The 26,071-nt window shown below is 34.8% G+C and overlaps 1 protein-coding gene across 9 annotated transcripts in view; it reads left to right on the top strand.

The window, feature by feature from the left end:
• FAM189A1 (family with sequence similarity 189 member A1) overlaps positions 1–26,071 on the top strand; it is a 216,849-nt gene that overhangs the window by 31,896 nt on the left and 158,882 nt on the right. For all 9 annotated transcript variants that reach the window (XR_002441859.1, XR_002441857.1, XR_002441854.1 and 6 more), the window contains exon 2: positions 13,989–14,045. Coding sequence is in view for 1 of the 9 variants with exons in the window: in XM_021407593.1 (XP_021263268.1) it covers positions 13,989–14,045 (57 nt within the window). In the remaining 8 variants the exon portion in view is untranslated. The remainder of the gene's footprint in view (positions 1–13,988; positions 14,046–26,071) is intronic.

Genomic DNA, 26,071 nt, shown 5'->3' with positions numbered 1-26,071 from the left:
CTGGCGGATACTGGCACTGCAGGTGGGAAGATGACACATTTTACATGCTGTTTGTCTGCCCACACTTGATCTGGTATGGCTTCACGGCCAGAACTGTGCAGGAAGAATTTCTGTTGGTAATGATTCAGTGCCCAAGTGTTCTGATATTTATGATAAATCATAAGTTGCTGTTCAAATGAGTGTGGTGCTATGCGTCAGAAATCAATTCGAATCTGTCGCAGAATAAAAGTGGTCAATAAAAAGTACTCTGTGTTTCTAGGATTTTCCCTTTCCACACTCTCTGCTTATGCACAGAATGGCTGTGGGTTTTGATTTTGGGAAGTTATGCTTTATTCGGTGCTTGAGCTAGCATTGCCCAAATAGTCTGTCTAATTAAAATTACTGAAATATTGTGTTGTACGCTGCTGAAGTCCGTTGCTGGCTGACATCTGAAAAACCTATATATCAGAATTAGACTTGGATTTGTTTGGTTTTTTTTTTATTGCTACTTTTTTTTCATTCTTTCATAGTATTTGGCTTGAGTTTTGATGACGTGTCATATATCAGATTTCACCAGAAGACAACTAAAGTTCTGCAAAGTAGTTCTGGAGTTTTGAGCTCTAAGTGCATGTCAGCAGGCTACCAAAGAGCTTGATGCGAAAACAACTCTCAGCTAGATTTTTCCAGTAATGTGCATTCTCCTCAATGGGCTTGATGGCTTTCATCACAAAATGGAATGCTATAGCTCATTTTTCTTGCAGTGGCATTGCTGATCTTCAGGGGTGGTTTGACCGTGTTGTTGGAATGATATGCTGTTCTGCTTCCAAGTTCTGTGTTGTTTCTTTCCAATTTGAAATAGATTTTCATAAAAGTCACAAGGGTTGTCACACAATAGACTTCTTATGCTTTGTATCTAGCATGCCTAAAATAATGTATTTAAAGTCTTAAATAATAATTAATCAGAACTAAGAATAAATTGCTTGAGAGCATTAGTTCTAAATGCATTACATTATTCTTCAGGCTGTTTGTATCAGCATTTTGTTCACAGTATGCTACCAGCAGGCTATGTCAGGAGGTGCAGCGCTACGCCCTGCTGTGCTGGCCCCTGAGCAGGGAGCTGGCAGCAGTGCACCAGCATTTCCATTCTCTGGCACCCAGGGTGGAGAAGATCGGGTGGAACGAGTGCTTCCTGATCTTGTCTGAGCTGGAAGCTGTTTGAGATAGGGTTTGATTTGGGAGTAGACGGTGAGAAACATTATTAGCGTAGATGTACCCAATCAAACCTATGTCTTTCTGTAAAGGTAAGTTTAAGTATCAGTGCTGAGCGCGTTTCATATCAGTGAGGTAATGTGAAACTTGGTGTTGTAGTCTATGGAAAAAAGATAGTTTTACTTAATAAAGTAAGGACTAGTATACTAAAAAGTTTTCAAGTACTGGCAGTAAAAAGTAACCAGAAAACCAGAATGACTTGGATTGCTGTTGGGTTGTGCAGATTAGTTTAATTAAAAATAATAAAAAAAAAATCTTTGCTTTTAGAGAAGCCGTAACCTATATGATGGTTTTGCGTTTTTACAGCATAATGTTTCACATTTGGTAAGCATGATATTAGGTCACATGCTATTTTTAGCAAGGAATTTTTCAAAATGACTATCTGATGTTTTCATTCCTTGCAATTTTAATTGAAAGTGCATTTGCTGTGCCTTCAGAAAAACAATTAAATAATAAGTAATGAAATATTCTGTGGATACTTGCATGAACTAAAACCCTGTGTCTGGAATTTATTTTGCTGTACTGCTTAATAAAAGATGAGGGCTTCAGATGGCACAAAACCTGAAGCCAATCTTTCTGTTTTTCATTTCTAAAATTAATTGTGCTGTCTCCACTGCAAGTCTTTTCGTTATGCCAGAGGTCAGGTGCTTTTTGTGGTCTTTACCTGAGGATTAATGTGACAGGTCTGCAGTGTGAATCTCCTGTACACCCCTGCATGCTACATGTCCTGTACTCCGGAGAAGTCTTAATTACAGTAATAGGGAGGGGTGGACAGAAAAACCAAAAGCTTTGAACATTGGCCAGTCACACAAAACTTTATCAAACGTAGAGGTCTCATTTAAAGAGTAGCTAACTTTGTCCCTTGTCATCTTTCTTGATTAGTGCATTTGGAAGAAACAATCTAGTTATGTATACAGTTGTGCTTGAGAACACATGTATACTGTGAAAGATAAAGATTTTATTACTAACTTTTGTTTTTAAAGGTTACAGGTAATTATCGTTTATATGCATCTATACTTATAAGCATAAATGTGTTAGTATTTTTGAAATATATAGCTCATTATGACACTTGAAAGCAGGGAATATTGATGGTATGCACTGAGAATATTGCATTTCTTGTTTCTGTCTGCATGTTTCTATATGCACATGTACAGAGGAGGAAGGAATAAAAAGTAGAAAGGGAAAATGAAAAATATTTTCAGTGAGGCTGCTTTGAAAAGGAAGATGAAATGAAACTGCAGGTTGGAGTTGGTGTATTTCAGGAGACATTTCTATAGAGTTGAAAAAGAACCTGCCAAATAGAGGAGGTGTAGGCAGCTTGCAGGGTGTTCTGAGGAAAAACTGAATTGAAAGATTGAGGTTTTGATCTTCAACCAATTAATGGGAGGTGAGAGTAATTTTACTGCATTTCCTAAAACATCTCTAGAAAGCAAGAGAGAAATAATGAAGCCTTCCTCACAAGCATTTTGCTGACCTGGGAGTGTGTGTTTGCTCTGGGCTCATGGAACATGGGAGTTGTGGTTGAAATCTGCACCTCCATATACTTGTTTCCATTACCCTGTGAAGTTTGCTGTAGCTGTTGTAAAATATATGAAGCTCAGTTTGAAGCAGGGGTGTCCATGCATTTTTTTTCGGTCTGAAGCAGGGAAAGCGTCCAGGCATTTTCACAAATGAAACAAACAATGCAGCAGTTGACACCAGTGGGAAATGTCTCAGCAGTTAGGTCACTGCATAGACAGGTGTAGGCTTTTAATTACTGTCTTTAGGTGGTAGGTGAGGCACATCAGGCAGGATATGGAGGTGAGAGCTGAAATAATGCTGACTGGGAACTGTTTGTAAATATTGAGCATAAGGCTGGAAAACCATTGGTTTTACATACTCTGTAGCTTTGAATTAATCCTTAAAAATACAGATATTCAGCTTTTGAAGTTATTTTGCATATAGAGGTTTGAAACACAACGAGGTTGGTAATACTCAAAAAACTCAAAAAAGATGTTTTCCTAGTTTCAGGGAGAGTATGTGAGTTTGTATTTAAAATCATGTTGTGCTGCAATTGATTCTCTGTTATCCTGACAGTGAAATAACATATAAAGTTTATAGATACTGCATAGACTTCGTGCTAGTGTCCTTGCTACCTGCCATTGAAAGCGTTTCATGCTTTGCTGTATTTTATGTAGCAGCTTAACCTTGAGGTGCATGTTGAGCTTCTCTGACCCTCAAAAAGACTTCTCACTGTTAATATGTAACTTCATTAAGTAGCAATTACAGTTGCTTTTTTCTAAAAACAGAAGTTTTAACTTCAAGCAAGAGAAACACTGGTATTCAGATATACTCACTCTGCTAATTAACAGTAATAAGCTAACTTGATTAGACCTTCTAAAATAGTGCGATCCTTTGAGACAAATAACTGAAAAAATTTACACACGTAGTTAGATATAATGTAAAAACCATGAAATCTGTCTTTATAACCCTTGGGATGTCAGAGTGTTCGGAAGACATCATGACATTAAACCTGTGCTTGTATTAGCTCATCAGTCCTTTCTGTCTGTCTCTCTCTCTTTTTTTTTTGGCATGTGGTATGTTTTTGGGCGTGGTGACTGCCAGTCTGCCATGGTTATGGATGCATCAGAAAGGTGTTTTAGAAAATGTGATAGGTGATGTACTGTATACAGTTTTCATTGAAAGTGTGACAAGTGTGTAGGCAAGATACAGGGATGGCATGCATCTAATACAACCGTTTAATATTTTCACTGTTCCTTTCTATCTGTAGTCCGAGTCTATTCATCCTTAACATTATTATTATTGTTAGTCCTGAAGGATGGCCCTGTGGCTGATCAGTAATCATGCTCTTTAGTGTACAATGCTTATTACTTTTTGATTAGCCTTTCTCTGTGCACCCATGTGGCAGTGTGATTAGAAATATAGGTCCACATGATCTGTAGAACAGGTGGACTAGAATTTCATGTGTGCCAGAGGTATGCAGAAGTGAGTTCATCTGCATTTGGAAGCTCTTCTGAGTATGAAGCAAAGAAAATACCGTTATTCTTGATGTTTAGATTGCTTTACAATGCATCTCAGGTTTCATCCCTTGAGGAATTGTGTCAGTAATTGAAAGAGCCATCTTCTCATTTCACTTATCTAAAGCAATTTCAGTCTTCATTCGTATAATTGTTGGCAGAGCCCAGCAGCAAAAATCTGATTAGTGTTTTCCTAATGCTACTGGAAAACAACATTTCTAGAATAATATTCTGTACTGAGTTGATGATACAAGTCAAGATTGGTGTGAAAACAGATTAGGAAAATGCCTAAAGAAATTTATCACAATATTTTTCTTTGTCATGGCAGCATAATGGATGCCATAATTCTCTTTGTTAACTGAAACATAAAATGAGAATGCTGGAAGTGATGTCCTCATAGCTGAGTAAGATCTTAGAAACTGCCTTTGTAGTGGAAAAAGCGTGGAATCTTTTGTTACTGGAGTAGTGTTCACATTCTCAAGCCTGGAGGACATTTTGCTACAAAAAAATTACAGAGAATGTAAAATCTATCAGTATTTTTAAAAGGAAATTCAGTAGAAGATTTTTTTGGTTTTATTCGCATAGAAGTCATCTTTGTTATCTGTAGTATGGAGTGTATATAAAGGTCAAGAAAATAAATATTCAGATGAGAAAACGTGTGCAATACATATGTACAAATTTATCATAATAGACAAGCTGTTTATAATTTCACTGTTCTTTTTTTTTGGTTCACTGCACTTCAATTACGCTTTGGGTTGCTACCTCAGTAGAACCTGTCTGCTTTAAAGGATCGATAAGGCACATGGAGTTAATATGATCTATTGTAGAGATGTTGGATAGCATGCACAGACAGACGTTTACTCATTTTTTTCAAGTCCATTATTTTTAAAAGATTTTTTTGTCTTTCATTTTGAAAATCATAAGGCATATGGAGACTGGTTATGCAGAAGCGGTAGCGGCAGTGTTATTCAGTGGTTGTAGGCACTGTGATTCATTCATAAGTCATTCTTGAGGGTGGAGGTTGCTCAGGGTCTGTGGGGATCCTCATTTAAATTTTGAAGGATTGTCCAAAACTGGAATTGTCACAAAAGCTTCTTGTGTACTCTCTTACATTATCTCAATGGACCTTATTTTAATTTCAAGCTTTTTGACTGTGAAGTGGCATAATTTGAAGTAAGTCTTCAGTCCTCTGTTTATTTCAAATTTGTCTATAGATCTAATAAATTTGAAAGCACAAAGGACTGGTTGCAAACTGCTTAGTTTCCTTTCAGTTTAAATATTCCTATGCCAATGGCTGTCTGCATTAAACTCATTAAATGTATTATGGGACATATAAAATAATGCAACAATGTGTTCAGTGAATGTTTGTTTAATAAAAGGCAGATTAGAATTAAAATGTTTTATCAGTCATTGACGTATAATCTCTGTACTTAATATTTTACCTAATCCCTGTCCACAGTTTTCTAATACAGTTTGCATTTTGTAGTGAAGTTGAGCCTAACAGATCTGAATCACTTAGAAGAGTAATAAATACAGAGCACGTAAACATTATATTCATAATTGGAAAATATACTTCCAAATAATATATCTATCTGCTTCCAGACCTTGGTTTTCTCTTTTATTAGAAGGAAAAAATATTTTTTGATAAATCCTTTTTCTACAAATTAGCTCGTGAGTGTACTGCAATTTTATAATCGTTGGTTACTTCTGTAAATAAACTATAGATGTGAAACAAGCAAGGTTTCTGATGGATAAGTACACAAAGTATATTTCACAGGAAAACAAAAATGAAACAATGAAGCCCACCCTGGAGCTTAAAATGAGATCAAAATTGCATGCTCTGAATGCATTCAGGTAGCTGTGTCAATATATAGGTAATCTTACTGTCCTGTTCGTGTGGGCCACCAAGGGATTTTCTCTGCTTCTGTTTCCATGGTAATTAGAATTAGATTAGTTTTAGGTTCACAGTGGGTAAATGAGATGAAGCTGTGGTGCAGTATTTGTTAGTCTGGAACATATTGAGTCCTTTTAGAAATTAGCTCAAAGCAGCACTGAAGTTGTTGCTTTTTGGTTGCTACTGTTTTAGTTGTATTTATCATGCACTGTAAAGATCTTTTGCTTCTGAATAGGCTGTCTAGTGGTATTTGTGGTATTTATGCTGGTATTTATGGTATATATATATATATATGCTGGTATATATGCATATATATATATGCTGGTATATGTGGTATTTATAATTTGCATTTATACACTGGTGCCTGTATTCTAGTGATAAAATGCATGTTGAAGAGGGAGTTTGCATAAGTGCACAACTATATTGCATACCTATATTGACTGTTTTAAAGAATCATTAGCCTATGACTGATTTCTTTTATGCACATGTGGCAATATGGTGTGATTTTTATCAGTGTCTACCATTTATGATGACTTTTTGAAAAGACCATTCAAAAATCATGTATATGCATATAGCAATATATAAAAATGATTATTTTCTTCTGGTACTTATTAATACATTTCCACCACCCTTATCCCAAGAACGTCTTTACGTTTGCTGCTTTCCAAGGAATTGAAGCTACGAGTAATATTTCTGGTAGATGATTTTAGGAATAAGTGTCTCCTCTTAGCTAAATCCCATGCTGTTCCCGTTCTCTCTCCTATAACTTGTATTTCACTTAACATCATTTTACATGAATTGATTGCAGATACTGCAGTGAGTGTTCCTGGTAGTAATGTGTCACTTTTGAAGCCTCTGAGAATGTGATATTTCTGACCTTACTCACGCAATATTTAGTACTTGCATTTTGTGTAATAATTATCTGCTTGTTTTCAAGGCTATTATGGATTTCACAGGAAGGCCATCCTTGAAGATAGTCCAGCCACTGATTTTAGTCCTTCCCTGGTATACCTAGGCCAAAATATAGTAGGGGATATTAAGACGACTTAATTGTTCAAGTAAAATTGGACTTCAGTTTTCCAGGAATGTTTGATTTGGCAAAATTAAACTGCAGCAATCTGTACTCCTGTAGAAGAAAGAAGGTGGAAGGTGTCAGTGGTTTCAAACACTTAAAAACAGAAACAATTGCTGTAGTGCTTTGCCAACGTAAAGCACTGAACAATGCTGATACTGGAAAAGCTCGTAGTAACCTCCTTAGGTATAGTGAAATGGGCAGCTTACTGCTCTGTCCTCTCCATTCAGCTGCCTTGTGCATCTGACTGTTTGGATGGTTAATCAATTCTGGTGGTGGGAATTCCATAACTTATCCATTCTGCAAAGATTGAAATGTTTCAATCATTAGAAAATTCTTTTTAGTGTCTAGCTTAAATTTGTATAGTACAAACGTAAATCCTTTATTTCTTGTTCAGCACTTAATATACTTGAAAAGTAGTTGACTGTTCCCTTCTTAACTACCTTATATATTTTTGAAACTTCTATTATATTCCATCTCAGTCTTCTCTCCTATGAAATTAACTTGCTATAACATCTTCTTGTAAGCCTATTCTATAAAAAGATGTACGCAAAATGGAAGGAATGTCTGGAGAAAACAACAACATGATATTTTAAAGTACAGATATTTATTTTCCATGAGAAATCCATGTCAAAACTATATTTTAACCTTAAGATCTCTAGTTTTCCAGAGAAAATAAATAGAAAATAGAAAAATTCTACTACATGTTAGAAGAATGTTAGGAGATAATGACACAGAAACTTACAACAACTTAGAAAGTTTGTTCTTTGTGCTCCACTTCCAGTACAGCACATTAAATACATTAACAATATGTTAACATACCCTTGGATTTGGTGTGAAATTTTTGTACTGATGTTTGGTGTCCTTAACGTCTTACAAGAGAAAGAGAAAATGAAATCTGAGTTTCAGAAAGTGTTAAGTTCCAAAACTGTGAAGAGGAGTGATTTATCGTTTCTTAACTGCATCTGAACTCATGTTACTAAGATCAATTAAAGGTGACTGACAGCTGTATACATCTTTCCTCATTTGTAAAAGTATTCCCTTCTTTGACACCTCTTATGTTACTTTTCTGCATACCAGCTTCACAAATCTGCTGCTATGAAAATTTAAAGTTAAGCCTTTCTGCAAGTGTGACAAGTAATATTTTTGCAACATAGTTTTTAAATCTATATTGAGATTAAAAAAAAAGAGGACTTTTATGGTAATTGTGCCTGTTTAATATTCTTCTAAATACCAGGTTCTTCACAGCAGCACATAAAGGGATAAGAGACAAATGGGCATAAATTGAAACAAAAGAGTTTCAGACTGCATATGGGGGGAAATAAATTTCTCCATGGTAGGAGAGTAGGAGAGTAGGAGTATTGGTAGGTCCTGGAGTAGACATTCAGACGGTCTTGTGGTTTGTATGCATTCACATGTAGGTTCACGAAACATGCATTTTTGAAAGGTTGTACATATACATCTATAACATCTATCTATGGCCCTTGTTATATTCATTGGAAATCATAGATATAAATAATTAATTGTAATTTCTGTTATGTTCTTCATTCAATCTTGTCAAAGATTAGAGTCATAGAATTATAGTATCATTTAGGTTGGAAAAAGACCATCAAGATAATCAAGTCTGACCATTAGCCTGGCACTACCAAGTCCCTAAACCATGTCCCTAAGTGCCACATCCACCTATCTCTTAAATACCTCTAGGGATGGGGAGTTCCTCACCTCCCTAGGCAGCCTGCTCCAATGCCTAACCAGCCTTTCCATTAAGAAATTCCTTCCAGTGTCCAGTCTAAACCTGGCACAGCTTGAGGTCCCTAATCATTGCCGCCTGTCACCTGGGAGAAGAAACTGATATCCTCGCTGCAGTTTCCATTTCTGCTAGACGTAGAAAGCGGTGAGGTCTACCTTCAGCCTTCTCCAGACCAAACAACTCCAGTTCCTTCAGCTTTTCCTCAAATATCTTATTTTCTAGCCCCATCCCCATCTTTTGTTGCTGTTCTCTTAACGCGCTACAGCAGCGCAGGATCTATTCTGTAGTGAGGGGCCCAGCACTAAACACGGTACCCAGGGTGCATTATATTGCGTAAAATCACATTTATTTTTCATAGTACCTTTCTCAAAATAGTTTTCTGGCCATTTATTTTAAAAGATTAAATCTATTCATAAATTTATGGAATTTATATTTAAAAAATATAATTAGGCTGCCCCCAATATTTTCTTTATGTCCAGAGCAATGCTACATAATTTTGGCTTAATGTTTTAAGAATACTGTTTGATTTGTTTGTAGGTAAACCTTCTTTTTATGAGCACTTTGAATGAAGAAAACCACACCACATTCTTTGGTGTTTCAATATTCTTCTCAGTTGTTGTACTTTGTCTCTTAATTAGTTCCTTTGAAACTTCATTAAGCCCTGCTTCTGTAGTTATGCCTTAATTTCCCCAGTTAGGCCTTAATTTACTTTGGTTGCTACCTTGTCTGTTTTAAGTCACCTGGAAGCACTTATATTTGCTTATTGTAGGAAGCTATCTATTATTCTGCAAAATAAAGTGATGTTGTTTTATCAGTTATACCTAAATTGTTTGACAAGTATTTCCATTTTAATTTCAGCTGTTACTAGAACTCATTTATGCTGTTGGGATTGGCTTCCCCTCCACCACCCTTGCAGGAATACACAATGCTTTTAATAGCACAGTTAATCTCTCTAAATTAAATATTGTAATATTTCTCTCTTTTTTTTCCTCTCTCTATAAAATTGTTTATTTCAATGTAATTGAATTGGTGTACATTTGAATTGACATGTTATATGTATATTGTCCTGTGCTTATTCAGGCAATTTAGGAGCTAAGGATAACCACAATTTCCATTATTTGCTATGTCTGGTATCTTAGAAGATGGCTAAGGAGGAGTTTCCTTCAATTTTTATGAGCAGTATGTATGCTTATTTTAGTAGTAACTGAATCCATTGTCTGTAGAATTTGTTCAGAGTTTACGAGCTGAGGAACTCCTAAAATTGCAGAACAGGAGCAGGTGACTTGACATATGGTGTATTATCCTCAACAAGAAACTAGAAATAAGGGTAGGTAACAAAGCTTTGAGTTTTCTGTAGCTAATATGCTGTATGTTGGAAAAGCACTGCAAGATCTTGAGTTGTACTTAGAAAAAAAAAGAGAGAATTTGTTTTGCTAAACAAATTAATGCTGAAACATCAGTAATTTTACTGTTCCATAAATTAACCGTGATAGTGTTTCACTGTATTCATTGTGGTTTAAATTGAATTAATGGTTGTATAATTTTTTTGTAGTCCAAAAAAGGTGTTTAAAAGGAGAGTAATAGAAAAAGTATTATTTACAAATAACCATGGGGGAGGTGAAGACTCAAAAACCAGTGGTGTAAAGTATATCACGAGACTGCATCATCTGATCAGTCCAATATTCAGAGTCAGAGCCCTCTGAAAATGCTGGAAAACAAACTGTTAAGGGCTTTTTTTTTTTTTTTTACTGTTGGTTTAAATCCCTCATTTAAAATCCCTGTACTGGAAAGTAATTTTACCTTCTGTGTTTGTCCTGCCTCCGTATGTGCATATTAAAATAAATGCATTTTCTCTATGCATGAGCACAACTTGCATTAGTGATAATTGAGTTTTTATATGCATGTTGAAAAGCATTCATACCTAAAGTTAGGGCATTTCTGATACCGCAGAAGTCAGCACTGATGTATTCTGTTTATTTTTTTTGCTCTGTGAATCAACACCAGTGTTATAGCTCACAGGTACATACAGCTGTAGGAATTCTGCAAAAGCTGGCTAATGTATTTTCTTGAACAAAATTTTAGTAGCCTTGATTATATAGTTATGACATGATTGGGCACTTTCATTGTAGCTAAGCAGATAGGAGTTAGGTCCAAGACATTAGGTAAATGTTATGTGCAGGCTCTGAAATCAAACCTATTGCCATCATTCAATAGGAAAGTAGTTAAAGTTATCAAACTCCAATTTAATTTTTGTTTAAGGCAGAAAAAACCCACAAAGTGTACATACAGCGTATTGATTTTTGCAAAACATTAGAAGACCTATAGATTGCCTTGCTGAGGTGTATGTATTTGGGAAGTGCGTTTTAATGCTTGTGTAAAAGAACTCTCTCACCTTGTACCTGGGCTTCATGGCCCTTCGTCTGGTGAAACCAAGTGTGAGATATGCATACAGTTTCCGTTGGCAGAAGCACTGGATACCGTGCATGATGATTGTAAGGTTTCTTATGTCTCTGAGTTACATACTACTGTTCAAATAATCAATACTTTTGTATATAAAACAAGTGTTGTTTTGTTTACCCAAAATAGGCATTGCATTTATAAGAAGTTAAAAAAAAAAAAATTAAGAGAATACAAAATTTTCATATTGTTACTGTTAGTTTTAAATCTTAGTCATGTGCAAGACCAAGAGAAATCATCTTTAGATTTCTGCTTTAAGAGTCACTTGATGCATTCTAATAAGTGTTGATGTGTAATGTTCCCAGTGTGTTTTTTTCCTAACCATGCATTTGTGTGTATGGTAGCTTAAAATGTTAAAGATGCTTACCACTACAGAAAACTATGTTTCAAAGCAAAATAAAACTTACGGGTAACCACAATGATAATAGGGACTGATAGGATTTGGAAAATCACCTTGCAATGTTGTTCATATGAACTCTTATAATGGCAATACTAATGACACAGGTACAGCTCAGCGTTTTAGTATCTACCGTCAGTACGTCTTGAGAATGTACCAGTTTACTGTGCTTGACCTTTTGCATGGTTAGCAGTAGGGTGAGTGCCAGCAAACTCTCTTTTTGTAACAAAAACACATTTAACTCTTTCATCTTGCAAGGGATTGGTGGTGGTCAAAAACAACCATGGCTGAGCTAAACAAAAAGGATTGGCTCCTTTGCTGCTTTAGGGATGCACAGTGCCAGAAGTATTTTGAGGGAGAGAGGTGTAACTTGCAGAAAGGAGATTACATGGCAATGAAAGAGGATTTGCTAGTTGTAGCTAGTGTACTAAACCACTTTGACTCTTCAACACAACATGGTGACTGAGAAATACTGATTTATTGAGTATTTTACCTATCAACGCATGCTCTATTTTGGAAGGCAGTTTTTTGCTTTTCCTAAAGGATGTGCTGTAATAACCTCACAGTTTCAGCCATTCCATTTATTTAATTAAGAGCACGCTGCTGTCTAGCCTAAAGTAGCCTAGATAACCCTGTCATTTTACCTTCTTGAGTTCAGCTTCACATCACGTGATTATCAGCCCAGAGACAGTTGCCATACAGCAATCATAGGCAAATGCATCTGTGTGAGCAAATTAAATTAACTTCAAAAATGGAACTCTGCTTTTCTCTCCCTTGGCCAGTATCCAGAAGTATGAAGCTGGTGCATAACTATGATGCTGTAAGATACGCTGTAGAATACAAGCCACATGTTTGTGTATAGAGACCATTTGCATAGTCATTAGATATCCATATCCTGTTTTTGGCTCACTTTTTGTTATGCTTTCTTTTCTTCTCACTGGTTACATTTGTTATTGGATTCAGAACTCACACTGTAGTCTTACTATGAAACCTTATCTGAGGTTTTTCCATAGCTGCTAAATATCAAAAAATGCATCTTCCTGAATAATATTTTCAACTACAGTAGCTGTGGATTTCATCAAGTTGTGTGAAATATGTTACAATATGAATGCCCACAGACCAGACATAGTGAAAGCTTTAACTGGGCACTCCACCACCCACCTTCTCTGTACACCAACAGATCTTCCTTCAATATTCACACCAACCATCAGCAGACACTATTTCAAGCCTGGTTTACCAGCAAGAGTGTACAACATTGCTTCCCTAGATGATAAATACAGATGCTTTTTTAATTATTATGCCCTACTGTTATACATGAAGGATGGATAGTAAAGCATGATACAGTGTGAATAGTGACTTTATGGCATTTGAATTTCAACCAGCTTCAAATACCATGTCATGGGAAAGAGTATTTATTAGCTCCCGGTCTTTCACCCCTTTGAATATCAAAGGTCTACAGAGAGCAGTAACGACACTACAGTTTATTCCAAGCAATTGCAGGAAGATTTCATAATGATTGTATCAGCTTAGCTAGATATAAGAGTTACTGTTAGTCAGACAGGATAAATTATACTGCAGAGTCATGAAATAAATACAGAATGCATTCCCTGGATTTTATTTACATTGAATTTATTATTGGTTTATTACTTTTTAAATGTCCTAATGGAAAGATTTCCCGATTCCTTTTCTTTTCTCTACCCCCATTTTATTTTTCCTCTTTCTGTGTTTACTGGAGCTGTGTAGAAATACTAACAAAATTAATGATTGCCCATCTTGACTGCCCTTCTTGTGAGTTCCTCTGAGCTGATTTTTGTGGATGGTGAGAGACCACATGAAAATTTACCCTAAACCCTAAATTTTTCCTCTGTTAGTGTTGATAACGTTTGGGACTTGGGGAGAACATCTTTGAAGACCTACTGTATTCTGATCAGAACTAATTGGATCTGGCAGCTGGATTGAAAAACAGATTAGTAGTACTTCTGTTTAATTCTTACTCAGAATAAAATGAAAGCATTATCTTTTTAGTGGTTTGTTTCCAACACTCTAGAAATACGTCATGACTGAAATTCACTTTAGTACTTACTATTATAATTATTTTTAATAATGTTGGTATAAAACTCATGTCCCTGGTGACTCTTCTCTCTCTGTTGCAGGTGCTGCTGTCAGGATTGATTGGTGTTGTTTCGTGGAAGAGGCCCCTTTCACTTGTGGTGAGTGGCAGTGGGACTGTAATCAGTTATGTTATGCAGACTTTATATAAGTTGACCAAAGGATTCTGCATAAGTAACTCCTAGAGGTTTTGGCTTTATACAGACCTGTGCCTATGAAGTTTACAGTTTCAGATTTTGATATCTTGCTACTTTTAAATGTTACAAATTGACTTTAGGGAGGCCTTCAATGGCCTGCTGTGGACCTTGTGGCATCCTGTTGTACTTTCCGTTGATGATGAATTCCAGACTGGTAAACTGGGTTGAGTTCCTATGTACTACTGCAGTTTGTGTATTTGCTAGCGTAATGTAACATTATATGTGCTTCCAAACTACTATAAATGAAGAAAAGAAGGTTTTAAAATAGTTTTAGATTTGGAAATGTTTTTCCACTTAGTAAGTAATATTTATTAGTTATGATCTTTATTTCATTCTGTAAAAACCACACATGGTTTCAGTTATTCTTATTTACCACATGGAATTTGAATAAAGATTCATCTAAAATGTGTGGAATGATAATAATTTTGCTTGTATGATTTAGGAAATAATTGAGTAAGACCTCAGTATTGCTAGATTTGAAAAATATTTGGTAGACTTTCCTTATCTAAAGTAGACAGTAATGTGAACAGATTAATTAATTGTTTCTATTTGTCAGTTAAATTTCTCCTCAAGTACAGATTTCCTCTAGGTGGAAAAAGGAATTATATATGAGCAAGTATTTTCCTTAAGGGGTATGGAGATTAATTTGGGAAAATTATTTTATTTGCTAAGAATAAATAAAACAAGATCTTCGGCGTACGTGATTTTAGAATACAATACAGTGCTAAAAATCCAAAATACATCGGTGATAATTAGGTATGCATAGACTACTCTGGCATGGTATGTATTTCTAGTATGCATGTGTTACAAAACTTGGAACACTTGGAAGAAATGAAATATGGTAAAGTTATGGTTAATTTTTTAAAAGAACGGGACATGTTCTGATAAAAAATAATATTGTTATTATACACCTATAATTGATTGCCACTTGAAGTAATTCACATGCTTATAATGTCTTATAATGAAACATGGATTAAAATGAACTGAATAATTTGATATGGTTAAATGTTAACTCATAAATTAATGAATTTAACTCATGAAAGTTGTTTATAGTTTAATTTTGATTTGCTGCTCACTCTTACATTTAGAAATATAAAATATAAATATAAAATATTATTTCAATTGAAATGCATTAAAATTATATTTTCTTATTGTGTGTGTACGTAAGATTTCTCTGTAGGTGACTTTCTATCCCAATACTAAGGGTTAGTGCTTGTTAAAATGTATTTTAATGTATTTTGCCACATTAATTTTCGTATGTGGTAACATTAATTTTCTTCGTAAATATCACTTTTAGAGACGTTTCTATATACAAGCCTTATTGTAGTAGAGGAATATTATTGCATTACTCTGATAACCTGAGTGGATGTAGTATGTGATTGAAATCTTCCTTTTAACTTTTAATGTGCATAATTCATGCAGAAATAAACTTATAAGAACTTGCAATATGCATTTATAAATTGAAAGACTCTCAGTATGATTAGGGTGTAATTTAGGGTTACGGAGTAGATTTTCATTCCACACCAAGAAAAGTTAAAGGGCTTTTATTTTTCACTTTTTGTGTTTTCTGCTTTGAACACTGATTCATTACTGCTTGCCTTCCTTTGACTACGGTACAGTTTAAGACTGCATTTAAAAGAGAATAAGGACCTTGTAATATTTCAGCAAATGTTTTTTAGTTCCCAGCTGTCACTTCTCATTCAGGCAAGTATGGAGATTTACAGTTTTAACTTAATTCTAAAATCCTGTTACCTATACATTATGCTGCTTTTCATTAGATCTTTCTACATGAATATTTCTTGAAATGGATTGTTGCCAAACATTTTCATTCTTTTCCATATTATTCTTCTTTTTCAAATATATTTGTTACAAGAGCACGATTAGTGTTCCCATCAATGCATCAATGTATCTTAACTCTTGAAAAAGTGTTTTTTAATATTTCTGAATATAATAGCACCGTATTACATGATTAGAAAAATCTGGCAAAGGTTGATGTAATAGATACTAAAGTATGTGAATTATATTTTTCTTTTACTTGTACTTAGTGTTGGAGAGACTCTAGTACTCATTGTGTGTAAACAAATACAGATATCTAGTACTGCTTTTATGCCACTGTTACAATTGTCTCTGTTTTACACAGTGATAGAATTTGGTTTGGTAATTTAAATAGAAGATATAATGAATCATAAACATTTTGATGAAATATGCATTTTTAAAGTAAGGTCACAATCATGCTGTAGATTATAGATGATGGTGTAAAATCTTAAATGGCTGAAAGAAAAAAATTGTTGCTTAGTAGATACATTGAAAACTAAACTATGGTTTGAATTAATAGATATTCATGAAACATGCTTTCATTTTCAAAAATTTATTAATGTATTTTAAAAAATAATAGTGAAATTAGAAGTGCTTAGTCTGTCATTAGAGGTCTGTGTGCATCTTTGCATGTAACTTAACTCTGACTTGCCTAAAATTACATGGCAGAGAATTCTTTTTAACCAGTTATCTGTATGGCAAGAAAAGGTTATTCCAAATTACTAGCTGTTCTCTGAAAAACAGTTTTCAGCTACATTATATATTCTGTGAGATTCATGTCATTCACTTAATAATGAAAAGTAATTTATGCTTCATATACTCATGCTAACAGAGCTTCAGTTAATGTATTAGCATAAAGCAATACTGGATTCAAATCAAGGTTATTAAAATGGTGAGATGATGGTGTTAGTAAGGGTTCGTCAGCAGGTAAATACTGCCTTTGAAAAAGGGTGCTTGTGTAATGTAGCAACGTTTCACATGTTCTTTCTTTCTACATTTTTCCTATCAAAATTTGACAGTATGTCCAGATCAGTGAGTTAACCTCTTTGAACATAACAAGCAATGTGCCTTAAAAATTGTTTCAATTTTACCACAACCTATGAATATTTTGTTTTCTTTTGGTAGACCAGTAGGATTTTGTCTGAGCCTACCATTACTCTGTAACAGTTGTTAATGTGGTGTTCCCAAATACAAAAAGCCTACAGTGAGTGTCAGTTACCATTAAAAGAGGAAAAAGTAGTGACTAATAGGAAATAAACTGTTTCAGTTAATGGTGTTGAACTTGAGAGTCTGATTATTTTGAGCTATTTCAATTGCTGCTTCTGTTAGAGGAGATTTTAAAAACTTTTCAGAGATTATTTTCTTCTGGAGCTTAATAGTTCACCTGCAGAACAGTTGAAATAACACTTAAGTTAGCGTCTTACACTGCAACTAAGAAAAGTGAATGTGAATATTTTACTTGTTATTTTTAGAGTAGTTTTCTTTTTTTGTTATCAGCTAGTATCATGTGTATAGCCAAGTATCAGAGAAATGTTTAGAATGAAATTTGGTGGAGTATATACAATGAATGACAGTTATGGGAAAAAGGTTTACTTATAAAAAGGAAGGTATGTAAGTCTAGACTGGGGAGAATTCCAGTCTACGAATTATAGCTGAACTAAAAAATCTGCCATCTAGTGAAGTTACTGCTTCTTAAGTTCATTTGGTATGCTAACCTGAATTGCATTGCAGCATTCTTTATACACTGAGCTATAATTATGTACCAGGACTCCAAGAGAAGTCATTCATTTTTCCTGAGTTCATAATTGATTCGTCTTTTAATCATTTAATTGCTGATTTTTTACTTTAACATCACTAAGGAAATTTTTAGAAATTAAACACTTCTCTTATAGGTCAGGTTTTCACCACTACCTTCTGCTTCTCTTCCCATAGCATTGGATGTTGTTTTACTTGAAACTAACATTTGGAAATCTAGATTAATGACTGCTTCTGTGATTTGCTTATGAACATTCATATATTTTGGCATTTTATTTTGTTTTTGGCATTTTAATGTGAAATTTCACAGTTAGTTGCAGAGTTAGCTTTTGAGGCTTGCTTTAGACTGGCTGAACATATACATGAATTGCTGGAGTAGTAAGTCTTTCTCTGACCTGGTCGACTGATGTCTTTCAGTGAATTACCTATAAAAATATAGAAATGGATACTTCAGTGTTCAAAGTAATATAAAATAATAACAAAGACTCTTTGTTTTTGCTGGTCTTCTATAAAATGCAGAGGAAGCTGCAGTGAAAATTGGAAGTGAATACCAATTTACATAGACTTTCTATTTATTTTCAAATGCTTCAAAACTGAAACAAGAGGACTGAAGTATTGAAAGAGGCTTAACTGGCTATACTTCTAGGGAAAAAAAGCAATAGGCAAGGGCCTCTGGTCTACTTGCTGATTTGCTAAGAGACAGAAACAGAAAACAATTTAAAAAGGAATAAAAAGTACTTGCATAGGAATCACATTCAGCGTCTGTTGCTGTTTTGTTTGTTTGTGTTTTTGTTGTTAATTTACAATCTTAGGGGAAAAAAATACTTTCTTCTCTAATAGATGGAAACAATTGATAGGAAAACCTGCCTCCAGTGCCATTTTAATGGAATATGACAGAGGAAGAATCACAAAAATGGAAATGACCCAGTAAAACTGTGGACTGGGAGAAAAAGAAACAAAACTTGAGATGAAGGCCGAGGGCTTGAACACAGGATGTCTTTGTCAACTGGAGGAGAAAAGTTGTCACAGGGTGTAGCATCTATCTCAATGAGGATTCTGTGTCCCTTTTCACTGCTTAACACTTCATATGACTTTTGCTTGTCTGGATCTGTCTGTCCTATCCTTTCTACAGAGGCTTCCTGTTTACGGGCCCAGCTGCCACCAGCCTCACCCTTGTCAGAATCTGGACTGCTCTTTTGAGCATTGTTACTCCTAGTGGTACAACTGTAAAACACCCTAAAAAAGCTTTTCCTGAAGAGCAGACAAAGCCTGCTGGGAACTAACGCTTAACTCTTATAAGCAGATCTCAGTCACCCTTAAGCAGGCAGTCCCTTCTGCTCCCATTGCATCACACTGCCACGTCAGCAGTTAATGCTAGCACAGTACCTTGTCAGTAGGGAACTGTCAGTTCCCGAGTCATTGCTGCTGCTTAAATGAAGGGTACAGTATGGGTGTTACATTTGCCTCTCTTCAGTCCATCAGTAATTCCTCTGTTCTCACACCCATTCTAAATATATCTGCTAATGGTTCTTCCATCTCATTTGCTCTTTCTTTTAGAAATGTAGGCTGCAGCCCATCTGGTCCTGGAATTTTTGGCAGCTTTTGCACATTTCTAATTTCTTCAATTCTTTCTTGGCATGAACCTTATTTCCTTCAGTATTTCTTCCTCCTTGGGAAATTAATCTCTGCTTCTGACATCTGCCTCACTTCCTTTGTAAGCACTGGAGAAGCAAATTTATTTTATTTTTAGGGCTATGTCTCTATTTAAAGTTTTTAGGGGTTTGTAATCTCTCTTATTGGTCACTTTTTGTTTATACGCTAGAAATGTCACAATATTTACCCTTGCTTCTTAAATAACTTTATCTTCAGGCTTGAGTAGTTTTTCCACACTGTAGATATTTTAGTCCCTTTCCTGTTCTTAATTTTGCCATATGTAACTTCTTACCATGTGGTCATAAGGAGAGAAAGAATTAACTACTTTTAAATCCTTGGAGTCCATTATAGCTTTGTAGTTGTATCTTTTAGACACAGCTGTGATTAAATGCATTTTTGAAGATATGTAGGAAGTGTTTGTTTAACCATATCAGCTGAAGGAAATTTGGGATGTTTCAAAGACTAGGTACAAATATTGTCACGTTAAAAGGCTGAAAAATGAATTGGTCATTTTGCAAAATTACACATTCATAAAAATTATCTTGTCTGTCCTGAGAAAGTAAGCAATGAAAATTGTACTCTCACGGTATGCCAGAGCCTTGACTCCCTGTATGCTTGTAGCAGTACAGCACAAATTGACTTTGAGATGCTGCAGTAGTATCTTTATTATACAGAGGCCCATGAAGAAGCTAAGTCCTCTAAGCTTCTCTAATTTATGGTCCATGTATGACAGGGAAATGGACGTGAGCAGTACAGTCAGAAGATCTGTTGTAGTCTCTTAGTGGTTTTATCTGTGATTTTACTCGTTCTTCTCTTTGCTAATTTCCATAGCACTGTAGTACTAGAGAGCTGTTTAAGGGGAAAAAGCAGTAGTCTCTTGGCTTATTTTGATCTCTCTTCAGCTGTTATGTTTGATCATCAGCCTAACATGTTCATTAATACTGTTTTCATATTTATTCTTGTAGAACAATGTATTTAAAAAAATAAGCGTGTTCACATATTTTTGTTTCCATTTGACTTGAAGATGAATTAAGAGAACACATTAGCTTTAAGCTGACATTTATAATGAAAATTCAACCCATTACAATAGTATAGCTTTATAATAATAATATAATATAATAATAATAATATATATAATATAATAATAATAGCTTTATTCTGTTTTAGGAGGCCTGTAGTTTACAGTAGTACAGCAATGTGACAACAGCATATATGTGTTTTTGAGTATATTTCTAAATACAGAGATAAATATATCATGACGTTACTGATTTCCCCTATCTCTCTCCCTTCTTTGCTGAGCAACACAGTACAGGATCACTATTTGTATTTGATTGGAAAGCCAAAAGATTGGCTTTGTGGCAGGAGGGCTGGTTTTCTCTGGTACTTGTTCAGATGGTAGAGAGAGTAGCAAAGACTGGCTGTTCACTTTCTGCTGAAATTGTCTTTGTGGATACAACAATAAAAAGGAAATTGTATCATTTTTCTAATGCTGAACTGGCCAAAGATTTAGAGATACAGAGCAGTAGGGACCAGCCTAGCTGTTGTCCTCCTTCTGTTGTTCCCACTGCCCTGATAGATTTCCACTCGCACACGGGTGGAATGGATGAGCAGAAACTTAGTCATGCTGAGAAATGCATATGGGCCTTCTTCCCCAGTTGCAAAAGTAGAAGCATTCTGGTGTGATGGCCTTCACTGATACAACATAACTGTTTGTTAATGAGGATAATTGAACATGAATAACTAATCACTATTAATATTTTGGGAAAGACAGATGCAAAATATCTGTGTATTTGAACTTCACAACCTGCTTCTCTCTAATTACACTCCTGTCAGGAGGGGCTGCTTGCATAGCCTTTTGATGCCTGTCCTTGTCAGCAGGACAGCATGAGCTTTTATTTCCTCAGGGCTTTCTGCTACAGATGTTATGGAAGGTTAATTTACTCAGTGCAACATTTTGTTGGGACTTTTATTTGTTCTGGAGGTGAATTGTTGCAGCAATGTGACACTTGCAAAAGTAATATACTGTTCACTCTGATGTAGATATACTGAAAAATTACTAGAATAGAAACTCATTCTTTTTAATCTGTTAATTTCAGATTACTGATCTAACTTGCTCTTTCATTTACATATGTAATGTTTTGTTATAAACAAAACTAATGTAGAAAAAATTATTTTCGAACTGAACCATGTTCTTCTGTTATCATGGAAAATGTTTGAGATTTGAGATTATATATTTTATTAGGTAATTTTAAAAATGTAATTAATTATTTCTTCATCAGATAATATGTTGAAAGGAGGTATGTCTGAAGTAGTTGCAAGTTTTAAATCTGGCTGATATGGTCAAAATTCTGTTAAAAAATAAATTATGTTCGAAGTGGTGTTGATCACAGAGAATACACGTAGAGGCAAATAAACGTGAAACCTGCAAGTTAACTCTTGTTTCAGCTCACTGAGCTGGGGAAGAAGGGGGAACAAGAGGAGCAGATTATTGTGAGGGTTTGAAACGCGCCAAAAAGGTTTTCTAGATACCAAAATGAATTACTACAAATCTACATGCAAATGTTTGTTGCACTGTTGATAATGGTAGGGAGATGATGGAAACAGCAGAGCAACTGTCAAAATTATCTGTTTGGACTAAGTTTTTCACTTTCCAATGAAAACATCCACTTCAGAAATGTGTGGATGTTAAAAATCAAAACTGCAAAAAATGTGTGGATGCTGAATTATTTAGTTTCGACAAATTTCTGTTTAATCAGTTTATGAGCCAAGAGCGCTAGAGCTTTATTACTAAAATCAGGCCTCTTGGTACACTTCCCTACAAAATATTAAAATCAACTGTAAATTGGTACCTCTGTAATATAGCATCACAGAAATAACAAACACATAGTGTTAGATGTAGAATGTGACAATGCTAAACCCACTTGTGTTGCAATCCTTTAGCTTGATCATGTATGGAAATAATCTTTATTGCCATCAAAATATCTACCTACCTAAATTGCCAATACTGATAGAGAATTTCTTGGGGATATTGAATGGTACGCTCTCATGATAAGATATCAGAGGAGATTAGTTTTGATACTATCAGATATTTCCCTTTATCTGTCTCTGTGTATGTGGAGACAAGGTCACATTTTTGATTCTAGAATTCTTCAAAAGCTTTAGAAGCAGCTATTGAATCCCTACCTTTGTTGTTATATACTACTACACAGTGACACAGGAGGAAACTGAACTTCTTGTTCTGGTCCTTAAGTACTTTTTTTTTTTTTTCCATGATGCAAGTCCTGCTGGAAGTACACAGTGCCTTGTTCTGCTCATGCACCATGTTCTTGATGTCAGTTGATGATTACTTTGAAGACGGGATGTACTGACTCTTGGTCAAAGCCAATTGCTACTCTACAAAATAGAGGACAGCCATACCCTTTTCTTACGAAGTGATGACAACAGCGTTTATTATAACCTCAAATAACATATTTTTTAATTAGTAGTATGTGTTAATTTTTTCACACACAAAAAAAGAAATGAATATATTGGCCAGCAACAAGTAATAAATTAATTGAACTGAAAGTTTGTGTGGATGAAAACAAGTCAGTAGAGCCTTTAACATGGTCAATTAAAATTGTGCATTCCAAATTTAATTTTAGAAGCCTTCATCTGAAGTATTTAGCTTTGAAAATATAAACAGTTGTGTGTAGTTTAATAATTACAAGAAGGTTTCAGCTTTCTCTTAAGTCAGACACCCTCTTTAGACCGAGTCAGAAGGAATTTTATCTGTGGGAAATGTAATTTGATTTAGTAATGTCTGGAATTGAATGGTTATATATATTTCAGGATAAAACAATATAATTTGTGTTTCTTCACATAGAAGCATTAGATCTTTAACATGGTGCTGTGTTGCAGAGCAGAGAATGTTTCTTCCTTTTTACTATAGATCATTACTTGAGACCAATAGAGAATATTGTTGTTGAGACCTTTATTTTCATTTGGGCAAAGGACGTGGAATGCTCAATTAAACAGATTTGAAATGCCAGTGCTTTTCCATTATCAGTCACTTCTTGGCAAGTGTTGAGAAATAATTTTGAAAACAAAATATCGAATCATGAAATAGAAGAGTCTTTATTATGAAGGAAATAATGGGAAGCTAAATTTTGCTTCTTGTGCACTTGCAAACCATTAGACAACAGTGTTAGTGTGATTACCCTTTCTGTGCAGTAAGCTTTATAAATGGGTTCACTTTAGAATGATCTGTGGGTTATATATTTAATTACATAAATTGTAATTGTAATTAAATCAACCTTTAGCTTTATCTTCTAATATTTTTGTTATTTTTGTGTTGTATACTTCATAGCTGAATAAATAAGACCAGAAGGGATCTGTAGGATCATGTAATCTGACTGAGCCCAAAGAACCTCAACCATGAACAGCAGAACTACTTCTGGAGTCATGGTATACAAACCAAAATAATTCAAAAAATGTAATTTTGTGTTGCCTTTGTGATGAACATTCTAACGTGCTCATACATGCAGTATTCCAATAGCTAATAAATCTTAGTAAAAATCAAGACCTTGATTTGAATCTGCCTAGTTTTGGCTTCCCACTATTATTACCTTATTATGTTTCTTTCTACTTAGCTTAAGATGCACTTTAGTTTTGCTCATGGTAGGATCTTGTGTTGGCCACAGTTTTGAGTCAGATCTATTTGGGCATTCTTTTATTGTGAAGCGTGTAGGAAAAGACAATATGCTTTTAAAGCCAGATTGTTTTTAGAATATAAACTCTAATAGTTGCCTTTTATAATGGAACAACATAAGACAGGGTAGAAATTATTGAAGGGTTTTAATATGGTTCTTCTTGGAATCCAGGTAACTTTGTGGTGAGTCCTTACTTGTTTGCTTGCCTCAGTTATTTCCCAAACAGCAGCATACCACCCCATTTCCACTGTCATGTCCCTGATGTGGTTCTGTCCTTCCTGGCTACTACTGCCTGCTTCCTGAGCTCTACTCCATGCTGAGACCCTCCTGCCCACATCTTGGGGTCACGGGAATCCTTCCTGCTCTGAGCAAGCCTGGAGCTCCTCGCTGGGAGGATGCTTATTGTGCCTCCCTTCAGTCTCCATGCGGGTTTGCACTATGCCGAACAGAAGAAACATTGCCCATCCCAGTCTTCAGTCTTTGGATTCTGTTTTTAAATATAATTAGATAATTAAAATAAATGATTGTAATAATAATATTGAAGTACAACTAATACTACCTTGATTTCATGAGAAGTAATTTGTATTCTTAGAATTACATGTTGATAGGTTTTTAAATTTCTACAAAGCTTACTGAGGGACCATTTGAAGAGAGTACAAATAAATACTGTTATCAGTTACTCAAGGTAACATAATAATCCATGATACTTATGATTATGATTAAGGAAATAGTCAAGAAAAAATAGTCTGAAATTAGGTGAGATATGAATTTACAGTCAGGTAGAGTTTGTGAGTAGCTTTCTACAACTACCAAGTTCAGTATTTGCCTTTCAGTAATACATATAAAATGCTAGGGGTTCTTAGGTAAGAAATGCAGAACAAGCTATCATATCTCGTTATATATGTCACAGTTTAAATCCACATATTGAATGTGGACTGGAATTCCAATTACCTCATTCAAAAAGCTAAGGGAAGTGTGACAGGAATAGCAATAGGTATGATGACTCTTTGTCTTGATTAAAATGGCTCCAGTTTTACAGATGACGTTACTGGCCTTGAAAAGGTCTGTGAGAAATAATTGTTCATAACTTTTCTTGGTACAAGGTGGCACTAAAGAAAATAGCAAATTTTAGAACAAAGGAAGTATTTCTTGAGACAGCACATGCTTCAATCATGGAGCCCATCCTAAGGAAGCTAGTTTAACCATTTTCTTTTCTATACTTCACTAGTCAGTAAAGCCTTCAGAGATCTGTTCTGAATCAGAGCTATATAATTTTTTATGAAGTTGTATCAGGATTAAATGAGCTTACAGCATGTAATACATTTCTTCTAATGTCATATGTATGCTTTTCCTTCTCATCTGCTGACATATATTTTTTATAATGATTAATAACAATTTAAGAAATGTAACATACTACTTATAACGTGTTTACAGTATCATTGAAAGAGTGCACTGAGTATTGAATACTGTTCTAAAACATAATGTAATGTTCAAAGTTTGTTTTCTTGCAGTGTGATTGACAACCATTTTGATGCTGACTTGAGTTGTGTATTAGTGTCAAAAAATTGTTTGGGGAATTACAGCTGTCTTTCAGAATAGTTTTTCCTAGTTTGATGTTCAAAACAGAGTGAACTGAAAATACAAGGCAGAATTCTGACAGTGATAAATGTTCTTCTAATGGCATGTGCAGTTTGTAAAATAATAATGTGTGTATATACACTTGCATTTTTAAATTAATGTACATCACTGAACTTGTCATCTATTAAGAAAGTTGAGAGCATCACAGAAAATTCTACTGCTATGTGAATGGAATGTTCTTTACTCATTTTTTAAAATACTCAAGTGGGTAAGTTTTCAAAATAGCACTTTGTATCATTTTTAATCAGTTATCAAAAATAGTTTCATATTAGAAACATGGAAAAGGAATAGGAATTATTAGAATAGGAAAAAATAAGTGGTAAATGTGCTTTATTTTTGGACATGTTCACTGTTCCCGAGCTCTTAATCCAAATGATTTCT

This window comes from Numida meleagris, chromosome 9 (assembly GCF_002078875.1).
Source record: "Numida meleagris isolate 19003 breed g44 Domestic line chromosome 9, NumMel1.0, whole genome shotgun sequence".
Classification (NCBI taxonomy): Eukaryota; Metazoa; Chordata; class Aves; order Galliformes; family Numididae; genus Numida; species Numida meleagris.
This window is presented reverse-complemented; position numbering and strand designations above follow the sequence as displayed.